The sequence below is a fragment of the Lissotriton vulgaris genome, chromosome 12 (genome assembly GCF_964263255.1).
Source record: "Lissotriton vulgaris chromosome 12, aLisVul1.2, whole genome shotgun sequence".
In the NCBI taxonomy this organism is placed as follows: domain Eukaryota; kingdom Metazoa; phylum Chordata; class Amphibia; order Caudata; family Salamandridae; genus Lissotriton; species Lissotriton vulgaris.
The window spans coordinates 538,662,490-538,677,555 of record NC_141700.1 but is presented as its reverse complement, the minus strand read 5'-3'; the positions used below and the strand labels follow the sequence as shown (position 1 = coordinate 538,677,555).

Sequence of the window (15,066 nt, the reverse complement as noted above, 5' to 3'; positions counted from 1 at the left end):
CACTCTACGACACTCTACTCCACTCTGTGACACATCATGCGACTCCACTCTATGACACTTTACTCCACTCTATTTATTTATTTATTTATTTATTGGGCTTTTAAAGGGCGACAGCTACCCAAAAAGGGTACGCCACTATACTGTACTCCACTACACTGTACTCCACTCTGCAACACTCCACTGTATTACACCATGCTCTACAACACTCCACTTAACAACACTCCACTCTAAGACACTCCACTGTAAGACAATGCACTCTACAACACTCTTCTCCACTGTACTCCACCACACTCCACTTAACAACACTCCATTCGGTGACTCTCCACTCTAAGATTTCGAACAAATTAATATAAAAAAATAAAAACAATTGGAATTCAATGAAAAAAGCAAAGCTTAGTTATATTTTGAACAACTTTAGTCTTTCTATACAAACCTAACTTAATCTACACAAGCATTAGAAATTCTAAAGTTATAGTTATAACTTAAATGTATAGTTTATGCACCACCTTCAAATTATTATAACTCAAATCTCCGTACACAGTGTTGTCAACTCATTAATGACATTACATTAACTGCAACTCACACCTTTATGATGCATTGCTTATACCCTTTCATATACATTGCTTATACCATGTGAAATCATAACCATCATAACAACACTTATGGCATCTAAAGTGACAATATTTGTGCGAACAATGTGCATGGTAGAGGGGCATGTTAAGTCAAGGTCATGACAAAACCACTTAAGGCTTTTAAAAATTCTGAATACCTGCCTTTGTCTTTCCTTTTCATTTTCCTCTTCTTCTTCATCTTCGAGACAGCAAAAATTCCAAGGAGTAACAAAAAGATTAGCAAAGAGAATAGGGCAATCCGGATAGTGTAATACTGACACATGTGGGAATCGATACAATTGCCTAGAATGAGAGAAAAAATACTGAAAAATCCCTGCATATATTAAAACAGATATACTTCCATGAATTTTGCATTAACATAGTACTACTAATTTTAAACACATTAACATCAAAGTAAAGTGTCTGAATAGCAAAAAAATGAAGAAATAAATAGATACCTCGTAAAATAAATAACAAGCATTGACAGTATCAGTAAGTCAAGCTACATAGTAAGTAAAAGTGATTTCGCAAAGTTCTTTCTCAATGAGGAGTTCGTGTTGATGGGCAAGTCTGTTAAGTGGGTTAACTGTCGAATGAATGAGGATGTGTAACTTTCTGGATGAAGTTCCTGGATGAACAGGTGAGAGCATAGGTGGCTGTAGTTAGTTTACAGCACTCCAACAGGCTCAAGCCGCAGGAGTAAAAGTGAGATAAAATGCCAATAATTACTAATATATGCCAGTACAAGCATTACATCACAAAGGTACAACAGTGTCAAGCATTGTCTCCATTATATACTGTGCAAAAGAGTTAGAATGAATACAAGTGGGACCAATAAAACCCAAATGTTCCCATGACGAATATTAATTGTTACTTCCCAGGTCAGTACTTTGTGGTCCATAACATTGAGAGTTCTTTTATATTGCATTATTTGGCATCTGCAGTATTCTTTCATTGAAGGTAGGTTGACCAGTATTTTTTAACCTTTTTAAAATGTAATATATATGTATTTAATTATACATTTGAATACATATATATTCATAAAATTATATATGGAAATGTTGCATTCTAACTCAAAATAAGTTTGAATGCTAAAATTAATTTTACGTAAATATACTTAATTCCTGAAGCCTAATAACCTCCTTTATAACTCTAAACACTCTCTATCCCTGAACCCTAAATTTCGCTACTACCCCAAAACACTACCCATATTTTAACCCTAAAGGCTCCTTAGTAGCACTTACCTATTCCAATCACTGAACTGTATAAACTTCTTTCTATCCACAGCCCCTCACCCCAAGCCTACCATAGTCCCTTGGGATCCCATCCCCCGGGTCTGCTTTTATCATAGGTGGGTGCCCCGATGCCCACCCATGGTACCCACAAACAACACAATGGGGCCTCAGGGGCCCAACAGTTCCAGCCGGCTCCCTGCATGGTGCGGGAGCCAGTATTGCTATTCCACAGCAATTTATGCTGCTCCCTCTGGCAGCCTCAGTGTGAACAGTGAAACAGGTCACAAGTCAGCTTCCAGATGGCGGAAGCATTTTTGAAAGCTCCTGCAGACTGAGAGCAGACTTTGTATTTGTTACTGTATGGAGGGAGATTTGAAAACGTGTTTGCTCTGCCAGACAGGAGCAAACACGTTTCCCTGACTGTGATAGTGCAAGCAGCTAAACGGCTGTATCCCAGGGGTGGGCTCCAAAGGACACAGTAAGTAAGCTGGCATCGACGGCAGCACAACCCCCCTTTCTTTTATTTTAAGTGGCTACCCAGGGGCATGGGGTCTCTGGGGCCTTTTTAAGACTTGGGGAGGAGGCTGCATGGCCCCCCTCCCCTTATGAAACTCATTGGGCCCGAGATATGCGTTCCCCAGGGGCCGAATATGGCTTGAAGAGGAGGGATGCACACTCCTCCCCTTAATCAAGCCATTGGGCCCTGTGAGATGTGGTTCCCCATAGCCAAGAACAGTTTGGGGAGGAGAAGCTGCTCGACCTTCCCCTTATTAGATTGGCCCCAGGGATGGGGTCCCCAAGGCAAAAATGGCTTGGAGAGGGGGGCTGCTTCCCGCTCCCCATAAACGACATACCCGGCCCGGGGGGATATACTAGACGAGGGGGCCCTACTCAGACACCACTCCCCATTCACTTAAAGAAATGGCGACCACAATTTATATTTGCTTTTGCAAAAACTGCTGATTTGTTTTTATTTTGGCCCAATGGGGTCTCTCAGGGTCCCCCCACAGGGCCTACCTAGGGGGGCAGGGAATTGCTACCATGCCCCCTTATTTTATACTTTTTAAAATTCAGGACAGGTGACTAAGTCCCTGTGTCCGTCCTGTAATGGCTGCCAGCAACATTTTTCAAATGTTGCTGGCAGCCTATCAGAGTGCTTGTTCCTGTGGGAGTCTGACTCCCATGGAAACGAGATGGTCCAAGGGGAAACAACTAATTGGGCCACTTAGAACCCTACATTTTTAAATTGGCGCTACCACAAGAAGTTTCGAGATGATCCATCAAGCTGGAACCGAGAAAAAATGGGGCATCCCATAATGCAAAATCCCCATGCATTTTCCATAGGCTTCTTTAGAAAGGCTACAGCGATAACTGTTGAATAGAATTGCACCAAATTTGGCATAAAGTTAGATCTTGGTGCACAGATTGTGCTTTGTGTGATTTGTTGTAAATCCATTTTGCAGTTTTTAAGAAGTTAAGGTTAAAAAAATAGATATCTGGACATTTTTTTTACAAACAGAGCATTCTGATTGACCTAGGGAGTTTATTCTTTTCAGTGCTCTGATTGGTTGCCAACAATATGAGAACAATGTTGGTGGCAGCCATTGCAGAACTCAGGGACTTAGTACCCTGTCCTGAAGTTTGAAAAAAGAATCACATAAGGGGTCAGGGTAGGGGTACCCTGCACCTCTATGCCCCATGGTGGAGACCCAGACGGATCTCCACCTGGGGCCAAAACGCTAAACAAATCAGCCTTTTTTCCATGATCCAGCAGGATGCTAACAATGCTGTCATTTGAGATGTCATCAGTGATATCATGAATGATGTCATTGAGCATGTAATGACAGATGTAATATTTGAGGCCAAAAACAGTGTATGGAGGGGATACTAGTTTTAGTTAGCTCTGCTAACTATAACTAGTGGATTTCTGTGTTTTTTTAGTTCAAAATGTCAATGTTGTCATTGACATATTCAGCTAACTATGGTGTTACTTTAACCTTTTTGTTTTTCAGTCAATATATATGAATAAAAAGCAGTGGTTAAAGTGACGTTTTAGTTAGGTGTGGTACTAGGATCTTAACTTGGGTTAAAAAACACCTCAGCAATACCCTGAAAATAAACAAAGGTTAAAGTGATGTTATAGTTAGGAATGGTAATAACATCATAACCTTTTGTTAAAAAAAAACTCGATCATTCACCAGAAAAAGAAAGGATATAGTCTCTGGAATTGCCTACTTAATGCTTTATGACAAACAGTGAATAACTGTACATGACACAGGGTGTTGAAGTTCCTCATCATCTATTAATGTTTTTGAACACTTTGAATTTTGGTTTGCAACTTTTAAGAGATTTTCCAGTACCCCGATGCCCTTGGGTGAATGTGAGCTTGTAAGTTACAAGCGGTCAATAGCTGACTGACGAGGAACCTGTAGGTTCACCGTGACCCTAAAACCCATGATGAGTGTGTTACTGCAGGGTTTAGCTCCCTCATCATGTCCTGGATACAAAAGTAACTAAGCATGGGCCTAAAATCCGTTCCGTTCACGGAATTTGCAGAATTTCTGCAATTTCGCGGTCCATGAATCTCGCGAAATTGCAGAAAAATCCGCGAAATCACGTTCGGGACATATTTTCAAAAACTGAAGTACATGAAGCACTTACAGGGTTAGAGCAGGTGCCCAAGTTGAAGCTAATTTCTTTGTAACCATTTACAAAATGGTTACAAGGAAATTAACGTCAACTTGGGCACCTGCTGTTACCCTGTGTGTGCTACCTGAACGGCGCCTCCAGAGTTGTTGCCTACTTGCAACTATTCTATGACCCTGCTCTGACCCTCGAAGCCGGGTCAGAGAATAGTTAAAGTTGGCACAATGCTCCAGGCTGTCACAAAAATTAAAGCACAACAGGAAGCACTTACAAATAAGGAAGCAGGTGCCGGACATAAAGCTCAAATTCATTAACACATTAACCAGCCCCCGGTTGAGGTTGGGCAGGTGTGGTTTCTCCCCATAATCTACAGTGGTGAACCAGAGGGTGTTGTGATGAACCAAAAGGTGCAGTTGTGAACCAGAGGGTGCTGTGATGAACCAGAGGGTGGCAGTGGTGAAGCAGGGGGTGGTAGTGGTGAACCAGAGGGTGCTGTGATGAGCCACAGGGTGGCAGTGATGAACCAGAGGGTGGCAGCGATGAACCAGAGGGTGACAGTGATGAACCAGAGGGTGGCAGTGGTGATCCAGAGGGTGGCAGTGATGAACCAGAGGGTGGCAGTGGTGAACCAGAGGGTGTCAGTGGTGAACCAGAGGGTGGCAGCGGTGAACCAGAGGGTGCTGTGATGAACCAGAGGGTGGCAGTGATGACCCAGAGGGTGGCAGTGATGATCCAGAGAGTGGCAGTGGTGAACCAGAGGGTGGCAGTGATGAACTAGAGGGTGGCAGTGATGAACCAGAGGGTGGCAGTGGTGAACCAGAGGGTGGCAGTGGTGAACCAGAGGGTGCTGTGATGAACCAGAGGGTGGCAGTGATGAACCAGAGGGTGGCAGTGGTGAACCAGAGGGAGCTGTGATGAAACAGAGGGGGCAGTGATGAACCAGAGGGTGGCAGTGGTGAACCAGAGGATGCTGTGATGAACCATTTTAATAAGTTACTTTCTCTAAGGGAGCACTGTTGGAAATGGCCCTTTTTGCAGGGTTATCCCCAAACTTTTTGCTTCTTCCTCCTTTATTTTTCCTGACCTGTGGTTGTTTGCTATAGAACTCTGGGCCCCTTACCACTGCTGATCAGTGCTAAAGTGCATATGCTCTCTGTATAAATTGTTATTATGATTGGTTATCCATGATTGGCAGATCTGTTTCATCAGTAGGTCCCTAGTAAAGTGCACTGAATGTGCCAGGGCTCATTATTCAAATGCTACTAGTGGGCCTGCAGCACTGATTGTGCCACTCACATGAGTAGTCCTAAAATGGTGTCTCAGGCCTGCCACTGCAGTGCTTGTGTTCAATTGCTAACTGCCATGCTGACCTGGCCAGGGTTCCCGCTGGACAGACCTGATTCCTTCTCTTTCTGTACACATTTTACACCCCTCTGTCTTAAGTTTGTCTTAAAACAAACTTAAGACAAAATCCTAACTTCTGTGAATACCAAAAGTAGTAAGTTTAAGATTTTGTCTTAAGTTAGTTCTGTGAATCGGCCCTTCATTGTTTATACTAAAATAATTTGTAATTTAAAACCCTCTTTAATGGTGAATTTGGATTTTAAGTTATTTATTTATTTGATTTATAAAGTTTTATTTAGAAGTTCAGTTCTGAAAATGTCAGTTTTAGAAAGCTGTCATTTTCTAATCCTAACCATTTGTGTCTTCAGCAGGTATCCTGTGTCACATGAATGTGAATGGCTCTACTGTTGGGGTTTGTGTATTCCTTCTAGAGAGTGACCCAAAAGGGACCTATGGGTTGACAGGATGGGCCTTGTGAATGCCAACCGTACCAGGGATGGTGGCCTGCTGGGCTCAGCAGACCACCATGTCTGGGACTGCTTTTTAATAAAGCAGTTTAAAAAAAAAATGCAGCCAGTTTTCCCTAAAGGAAAACGGGATGCATTTAAAAAAAAAAAAAAAATGAAACCCATTTGAGCATGCAAAACGGGTCGTATATCTGGCCCTATATGTCATGTCTCTTTTACCACCAATGATGCTCACTTCATTTACTTCATTTGAGGGAGCTTGATTAATACACACCCCATTAACTATCTGCAACATAATCCCTCACAGTCCGGGCGTTACTGGGGTGCTGTTGGACTGCTTAGTGCCTTGTCAGAGTTTACTCAAGATATATACTTGGCTAAATAATGTGCTTCCTTAGAGAAAGTAACCTATTACAAATTGAGAAAAAACATCATTATGGCATGAAGAACAAATTTAGACCTCTGCTTAGCTTCAGAGAGGTTTACCAGAAGGAAATCTGTTAGAATGTATTTGTCTGGATCTGAGTAGAAAAAGTGTATTTATTTAAACCCTTTTGCTCTCTTGAGTTAACTATGTTAGATATTGGGGTCTCTAGTTGGCAGAGCTAGGTACCAATGTCCAAGTAGGGACCCCGGCTCCTAGTCAGGAAAAGGGGGATACACTCTTTAGATAACCCCTGCTCACCCCCTTGGTAACTTGGCACGAGCAGACAGGTTTATCAAAGGCAATGTGTAAAGTATTTGTACTAGCACTCACAGAAACACAGTGAAAATACCACAAATGAACTCCACACCAGTTTAGAAAAATAACGGTGCCGATGGAGGTTCTCAGCCTAGTGTTGACTCACCCAGCCATCTGGAGCCACCCCAGCCCTTGTCACTCACAAACCAAACATTCAATTCACAAACAGGCAGAGGCACACAGAAAGGTCAGACAAGAAAACAGCCAATTTCTAAACGTGCTGTTTTCAAACACAGGATTTAAAAACCATCCTTCGTAAAAGATGGGTTATTAAATTCTGAGTTCAGGGATACCAGATGATTTATCATTACCGTTTCAAAGATATGAAACATAATTCCGGTACACCTTCCTCATCAGGTATTACAGCTTAAAAGTGAATTAAGGAATTCCCAATGTTAATCTATGAGAGGAGTAGGCCTTGCAGTAGTGAAAAACAAATGTAGCTGTTTGTTACTACCAGGACATGCAAAACGTACAAGTACATGTCCTACTTTTGAGATAAACTGCACCCTGCCCATAGGACCACCAAGGGGATTTTAAGGCTTGGCAAGTACTTTTTAAAGGCAAGTCGAAGTGGCAGGAAACTGCACAAGCAGACTTGGCAGTGGCAGGCCCGAGGCAGGTTTGAAAGGCTACTTGTTTGTGTGGCACAATCTGTGCTGCAGTTCCGCCAGTAGCATTTAGAGTACAGGCCCTGAGTACATGGCATAGCACTTTACAAGGGAATTAAATATGCTAATTGGGTAAACAACAATGTCACCATGTTTAAGGGACCAGCACATGTCATTGTGTACTGGTTAGCAGAGTTAGAGTGCTCAGAGTCCAAAGGTCAACAAAAAGAATCAACAAAAAGAGGATGTTTCAAACAAAAGGTTAATGGGAACACCACCCTAAGGATGGCAGCTATAACAACCCTCTCTAGAGATCTGTTTAAAAACTGTTAATTTAGACATTGAGGCATTATGCCAGTTATCTCAAGACAGCAAAAGGGTTTAAATAAATATCCTTTTTCTGCTCAGATCCAGAGAAATACATTCTAACAGATTTCTTTCTGGTAAACCTCTCTGAAACTAAGCAGAGGTCTAACTTTGTCCTTCGTGCCATAATGATGTTTTTTATACATTTTTAATAAGTTACTTTCTCTAAGGGAGCACTGTTGGAAATTGCCCTTTTTGCAGGGTTATCCCCAAACTTTTTGCTTCTTCCTCCTTTATTTTTCCTGACCTGTGGTTGTTGGCTATAGAACTCTGGGCACCTTACCACTGCTGATCAGTGCTAAAGTGCATATGCTCTCTGTATAAATTGTTATTATGATTGGTTATCCATGATTGGCAGATCTGTTTCATCAGTAGGTCCCTAGTAAAGTGCACTTAATGTGCCAGGGCTCAATATTCAAATGCTACTAGTGGGCCTGCAGCACTGATTGTGCCACTCACATGAGTAGTCCTAAAATGGTGTCTCAGGCCTGCCACCGCAGTGCTTGTGTTCAATTGCTAACTGCCATGCTGACCTGGCCAGGGTTCTCACTGGACAGGCCTGATTCCTTCCCTTTCTGTACACATTTTACACCCCTCTGGAAGGCCCAAGGTACCCCCCTGGACATGGTTCAGTGTATGTGAAAGGTAGAGCATGTACTAGTGTTGGTGACATGCTCTGATAGTGAACTACTGCCAATTCCGTTTTCTCTATTGAAAGGCTATCTTGCCCATAGGCTAGAATGGGGAATGCTGTGTATAATGTTTACTTGCATATCTTCAGTTTTCTGAGGTTGACTAAATGAATACTGTTAAATGGAGTAAACAGTAAATTATTGACTGTGACACCAAGAACTCCACACATATAATACTATATTATCAATGTGCTCATTAAAATAATTGTAAACCACACCTCTGATTACCTACTTTGACCTCCTTCCCATCCCCAGGGCAATTCAACCACCCACACCTTTGCATCTGCATGCAACAATCACCTTGCAGGCCCTGCCTCCAAACCCTGATTTCTCATCTAAAGTTTATTTTGTTGCATGCGAAGAGCGAGGAGGGTAACTTCAGTAGGTGCACGTGATATGTCACTGAATCGATCCCGGTCCTTCTGACTTTCAAAAGCAGAGTACAGCTCAATTATCCCTCTTACAGCCTTATAAGTTATAAGCTGTGCAACGGCTGAAGTCCACACACCTGCATGAACATGGAGTGTGGCTTGTTCTTGTCCAGCTGGTGCAGGTTGCAAAGAACAGCTGGTGCATCTGCCCAGGGGGCAGGTTGGGACCCCTCTTCTTCCAGGAAGCCATAAACAGGAACAGTTCCAGGGCGATCAGGACACCCACCACCAGCAGGGAGAGCATGATTGCAGCACAGCCTCCTTCGTCACCTACTGTACAGTCTCCCATACTGAGCTCAGGCACCCATGAGCAAGGACTATAGTCCTCCCTCCCCTTCACCCTGGCACCATGTACACACATGGCTAGGAAACCGACAATCTCTGCGGGACACAATGCTATCTCAGTCATGCGGCCTGAATTCAGAATGGGCAGGCAGCGCGCTCCTTTCCGGTCATGAAGCGAAGGGCTCCTCGACCACTGCCAAACGCAGGAACTTATGGGAAGTGAGCATATTTTTTATAGTTATTCACCATGGAGTTTTCTCCATGGCCGTCTGACTGGATTGGTGTCACTACAATGCAGGCTATTACAACGCCTGCCGTTACAACGCGGTTTTTACATTGCATACCACTACAACGCATAGTGCTTTTAAGCGCTGGATAGTGATTTATTTAATTTACTATTCCAACTCCAGTCCTCGTGGATAGTAGGGAAGGTGTTGGATAGTAAATTAAATATATTCCCTATCCTAGAGCGCCCCCCAGCGCAATGCGTTGTAATGGTTTGCGTTGTAATGGTTGCGTTGTAATGGTAGTGCGTTGTAATAAATGCGTTGTAAGTGATGTTCCCCGTCTGACTCTACTCCATACCATTTAGCCAGTATTGTATTCTATTCTCTGCCTAGTACTTTTGCTCCTTTTATTTACTGTGCTGAGCTTGGTGGCAAAATGTGGATAAAAAGATGTATGGTTCTTGACCAATCATGATCCTTTTCTGTGATTTTAACTGATTGACTCTTTTCTGTTACAGTGTGACCAATGAGCAGCCACTCATTAATTCAATAACCTTTTTTCGATCTATTGAGATAGACCATAAAAGTTCAGGATGATAAAATAGATTACAGTACGATACATGCAAAGAAATATATCCAAAGAAATGGTTAAAATGTATACATTTACATTTAAAATACAAGTTGATGAGAGACAAAAAACTGAAAACCTCAGTTAGCAGCCCACTATGCATTTCAGTCTACCCAAATTTCCCTGGTCAGCCAAGTTTAGTTGGCCCGTGCGGGTGAAATCCACTATGCAGTGGCGGGAGGCGAAGTTTTTACCGAACTCTGCACTCCAGCTCCAACTAGTTTGTTGCACAAATACTTTAAAGATTGTCTTGTTCAATAAGCTGGACTGCTCTGTGCCAATCTAACAGAGGGTTACTACAGGTTATCTTTTAGTGCGTATCTAGCTTACCCTGATTAGAGTGGTGGTTCCTACTTGGATAGGGTGTACACCTCTGCCAACCAGAAACTCAAGTGTGCAACAGAGGGTCGCAGATGACTTTGAGGAATGGAGAGACTGCAGAGTTTAGTCCGATCATAAAGATGGACACACTTGACTTTTCTGCCTTTTGGTTTGGGCGGCCTTTTTGTGTGCTTGTTGAGTCTTGCTTACGGCATCTTGGAGATTGCATCTATTGTGTCCTGCTGGAGATCCAATTTATTGATGTTACCAAGGAGAGAATACTTCTTGGCAACTATCGAACATGACAATCCTGTCCCATCAGGGATCATGGAAACAGTACAGTACTTTTCCCTCAGTCACTCATGCTCACTTTGTCTACGAGAAATACACAGAATAAATGGTGTGGACATTTTCAATAAGCATTTATTGAACCAGCGTCATTTTAATGTAAAATAGGTGGGCTGAAACAACCATAAGACAGAAACTGCTATAAATGATTATGAGCACTAACAGAGTAAATGGGTGGGAGGTTTCTACCATAGTGCTAAAAACAACGAATACAGGCAGGAATTTAAATACATGACAGTAATAATGCATACTCCTACAATACAACCTTAACTAGATGTGCCTAAGTGTACTTAGCATGTATGTAGGTATTGAGCCAAGAATTCCCCTAGGCTGAAGCAAACCCCATTACCTGACGTAAGAGACTGTGGGACCCTGTCTTGGTCTCCATATGGAAACCCCGCGAGGATGTCATACCTCTGCATGCTAGAGTGTCTGTGTGCAGGAACCTCAGCGTCTCACATCAGTGTGTCAGCATGGAAGTCTTTCTCCTCCGCCTGCCTTGGCAAAGATATGGTGTATATATACCCAAAAGGTACCCTCAGGGGATTCTACCTTGCGTTGTCATGTCAGCCGAGGATGACGGAAGGGATGACCCTTATACATAGTTATTATGCAGAAGATGGTAATCCTGCTGTGATTCTGAGTATCCTCATGCATAATTGATTAGGCTAGTTTTCAGGGCAAACCACACAACATTTTATGCAGCGCTTAACTAGGAAAAAGGTCAATACCAAAACTTGTTATGTAGTGTAATGGTACAGTAAATTAAGTTGAAGGGTTCGGAGAATTCTCAGGCCTATATAGGGGTACTCTATGAACATAACTTAACCAGAGGAATGAAGTCAATCAATTTCCATTGTCTGGGAATGCTCTCCATTGTCTCGCCCGTGCAAACCCATGGGCATCAATTATTATCTATTATCTTTTGTAGATAATAGGTGAGAACTGTTAAGGGTGAACAGCACATGCCATCTGCTCCAGCATTTGCAGAATCTCCTTTTCAATGTTTGCATTATTTACCATTTATATTCTCTTTCACATTGCTATGATCATGGGGTGACTGTTTCCTACATGTGCTGCATAAATCTCCTGTTGTTCTCGAATATATGCATTTTCCCATTACTTTACACTTCCAACTCCTTAGCTAATTAGCTGTCATTTCTTCAGTGGTGGTTTAGTGGTACTTGAGCAGTGGACTGACGGTTCGTCTGATCTAATGCCCACCAGAGTACCTAATAGAGCACAATATCACATGTGCATATTGTTATGTTATGTTATGTTATGTTATGTGGTTTTTGTATAGCGCGCGGATGCCGCAGCAAAGTGGCGTCCCGGCGCTTGGAGAATAATAACACAACACGACAGAAAAAAAGGAGAGGATTAAAAGGAGGGCCTAAATTGTAGCAAAAAGGAAGGTTTTAAGTGCCTTCCTGAAAGGAAGCAACTCAGGAATGGAGCGCAATGGAGCCGGCAGAGAGTTCCAGAGGGATGCTGCCAGCACTGAAAAGGAGCGGCCGCCCATCCTTGATTTTTTTAAACCGTGGCACTATAGCCAGATTAGATCCGGCAGAGCGAAGAGCTCTGGTAGGGACATAGTGCTGAATGGTCTGTGCAAGGATAGGAGGGGAGGCTGTTTTGAGAATTTTAAAAGTTAAGCAGAGAGCTTTAAACTTAATTCTCTGCCCCACCGGCAGCCAATGAAGATCCTGAATGGTCCGACGAGCCGAGACAAACTTTGGAAGGCCAACAAGCATCCTAGCCGCCGCATTCTGAACCCTCTGAAGGCGAGATAGCTCAGCCTGGTTTAGGCCCAAAAACAGGGAACTAGCGTAATCCAGTCTGGTAAGAACCAGGGCTTGAACAATAATCTGTCTAGTCTCCGCATCGAAAAACTTGAAAATAGGTCGGAGACACTGCAGAGTACCAAAGCAAGTACCGGCCACCCGTTTTGTGTGGGAAGTGAAAGAAAGCTTATTGTCAAACCACACCCCGAGGTTTCTAACCTCTGCCACAGGGGCGGGGACAGGGCCAAGATCGGAAGGCCACCACTGATCTCCTCATAATTCACTTTCCCTACCAAAAATAATGACCTCAGTCTTAGAGGCATTAGGTTGAAGCCGATTGTTCGCCATCCAGCCTGCCACAGCTTTAAGGGCTGACTGAAAGGTGGGGGCATCCATGTTGGAGTCGCCGTTGAGTGCCACCGCCAGCTGCGTGTCATCGGCGTATGACACTAAGGAGAGACCAAAGCTGTGGGCTACCTCCGCTAATGGCTGGACATATAAATTAAACAAGGTAGGGCTTAGGGCCGACCCTTGGGGGACACCCTGGAGTATAGGGCGAGAGGCAGAAACAAAAGGAGGAGTGGAAACCTTAAAGGCACGATCCTTAAGAAAGGAGCGAAATCACTCAAGTGCCCCCTCTCCAACTCCGGCTTCCATCAGGCGAAGTAGCAGAATCTGGTGAGACACAGTGTCGAATGCGGCACTGAGATCCAGAAGGATCAGTGCCGCCGTCTGACCCAGATCCAACAAATGCCTGATGTGTTCCACCACCGCCAGAAGGGCAGTTTCTGTGCTGTGGCCTGCACGAAATCCATTTTGGGAATTATCCAATATATTAGCTTCCTGCAGATGAGAAGATAATATAGCATTAGCGTGAGCTTCTGCCAGTTTAGCTGGCCAAGGAAGAAGAGATATAGGTCGGTAGTGTTCAGGCTTGGTAGGATCAAGGGCGGGTTTTTTAAGGATCGGAATAACCGTCGCCTGTTTCCAAGCTTTAGGCACACTACCCGTGCTGAAGGATAAGTTAATAAGGCCATGCAGAGCAGGATAGCAGCCTTCAGCAAATTCCCGAAATTGATTGGGTCTCATGGGGTCGTCCGGGGAGCCGGATTTAACTTTAGTCGTCAGGGCAATGAATTCATCCAAGGTCGGGCTCGGAATGATCAGTAGTGGTTTATGGACCAGTGACATAGAGCTAGTCTCCGCAATAGGGAGCTGGGCGAATGACTTGTAAATAGCCTCCACCTTTTCTACGAAAAATAAGGCTAAGTTCTCACAGTGTGTCATGGAAGGTTGGAGAGCGGCAGTATCAATCCTTTTACCAGTAAGGTCCTTACACACCCTGAAAATAACCTTGGTGGGGTTGGTGCTGTTCTTTATTTCCAGGGAGTAAAACGCAGCCCTGGCCGTGCATATAGCCCGATGATACACTCTAGTGCAGGCCCTGTAGGCTGCCTTGAGGTCAGTATCATACGTTTTACGCCATGCGCGTTCTGCCTTTTTACAGGAGATTTTGAGAGTTTTAAGAGAATCATTGTACCAGGGGCTGGAAGGACTAGATCTAGTCTTGCTCCACTTAGCCGGAATAAGTAAGTCTAGTGAGTGATTTAACCACTCACAGAAACTGTCGTAGCCGCTAGAAACTTCAGTAGGGGGTGATGGATGAAATTTCAACAGGAGCTGATGAAAATGCTCTAAATTTAAGTTTCTCCAGGGGCGTCTAAGACTGGCAGAAGAATTATTCTTTGGTGAAGAGAAGGAAGTTGTGATATGAAATTCAATAAGATGATGGTCAGTCCATGCCATGGGTCTGGGATGGAGTACTGAAATATTCGTAGAGAGGTTGGTCAAAATGGGATCTAGTAGATGACCGCCTGTATGGGTTGGAAATTGTACCAATTGAGTCAGTTGGAACGCCTCTAAATCAGCCAGCAAGCTATGGATCGAGTTTGAAAGAGGAGCATCCATATGCAGGTTGAGGTCGCCGATAATCGTGAAGTTGGCGGTTTTTAGAGCTAAGGAGGAAATCACCTCAGGGAGGCTTTGACGAAACGCGGCGTCAGGCCCAGGTGGTCTATAGATTAAAAGTCCCGTGAAAGTGAAATGGGGATTCACTGAGATGTTAAAGAGAGCACTCTCGCAACCAGCTATGGTGACAGGTTTCCAGATGCAGGGATAACAGGTTTTTATCGCAACTGCAATACCTCCACCTCTGGTTTTGCGAGGGAGGGAGTGCATAATATAGCCCGCAGGAAGTGCTAGATTAATGACCGCCATGGATTGGTCATGTAACCAGGTTTCCGTAAAAAAGAAAATGTCCGGATTGTC

General features: G+C 43.6%; 1 protein-coding gene across 1 annotated transcript in view; it reads right to left on the bottom strand.

Moving 5' to 3' along the window:
* Positions 1-717: 717 nt before the first annotated feature.
* LOC147677685 (SLAM family member 9-like) overlaps positions 718-15,066 on the bottom strand; it is a 186,393-nt gene continuing 172,044 nt past the window's right edge. Inside the window, exon 4 of the mRNA XM_086945575.1 lies at positions 718-914. Within this exon, the coding sequence (XP_086801701.1) occupies positions 718-914 (197 nt within the window). The remainder of the gene's footprint in view (positions 915-15,066) is intronic.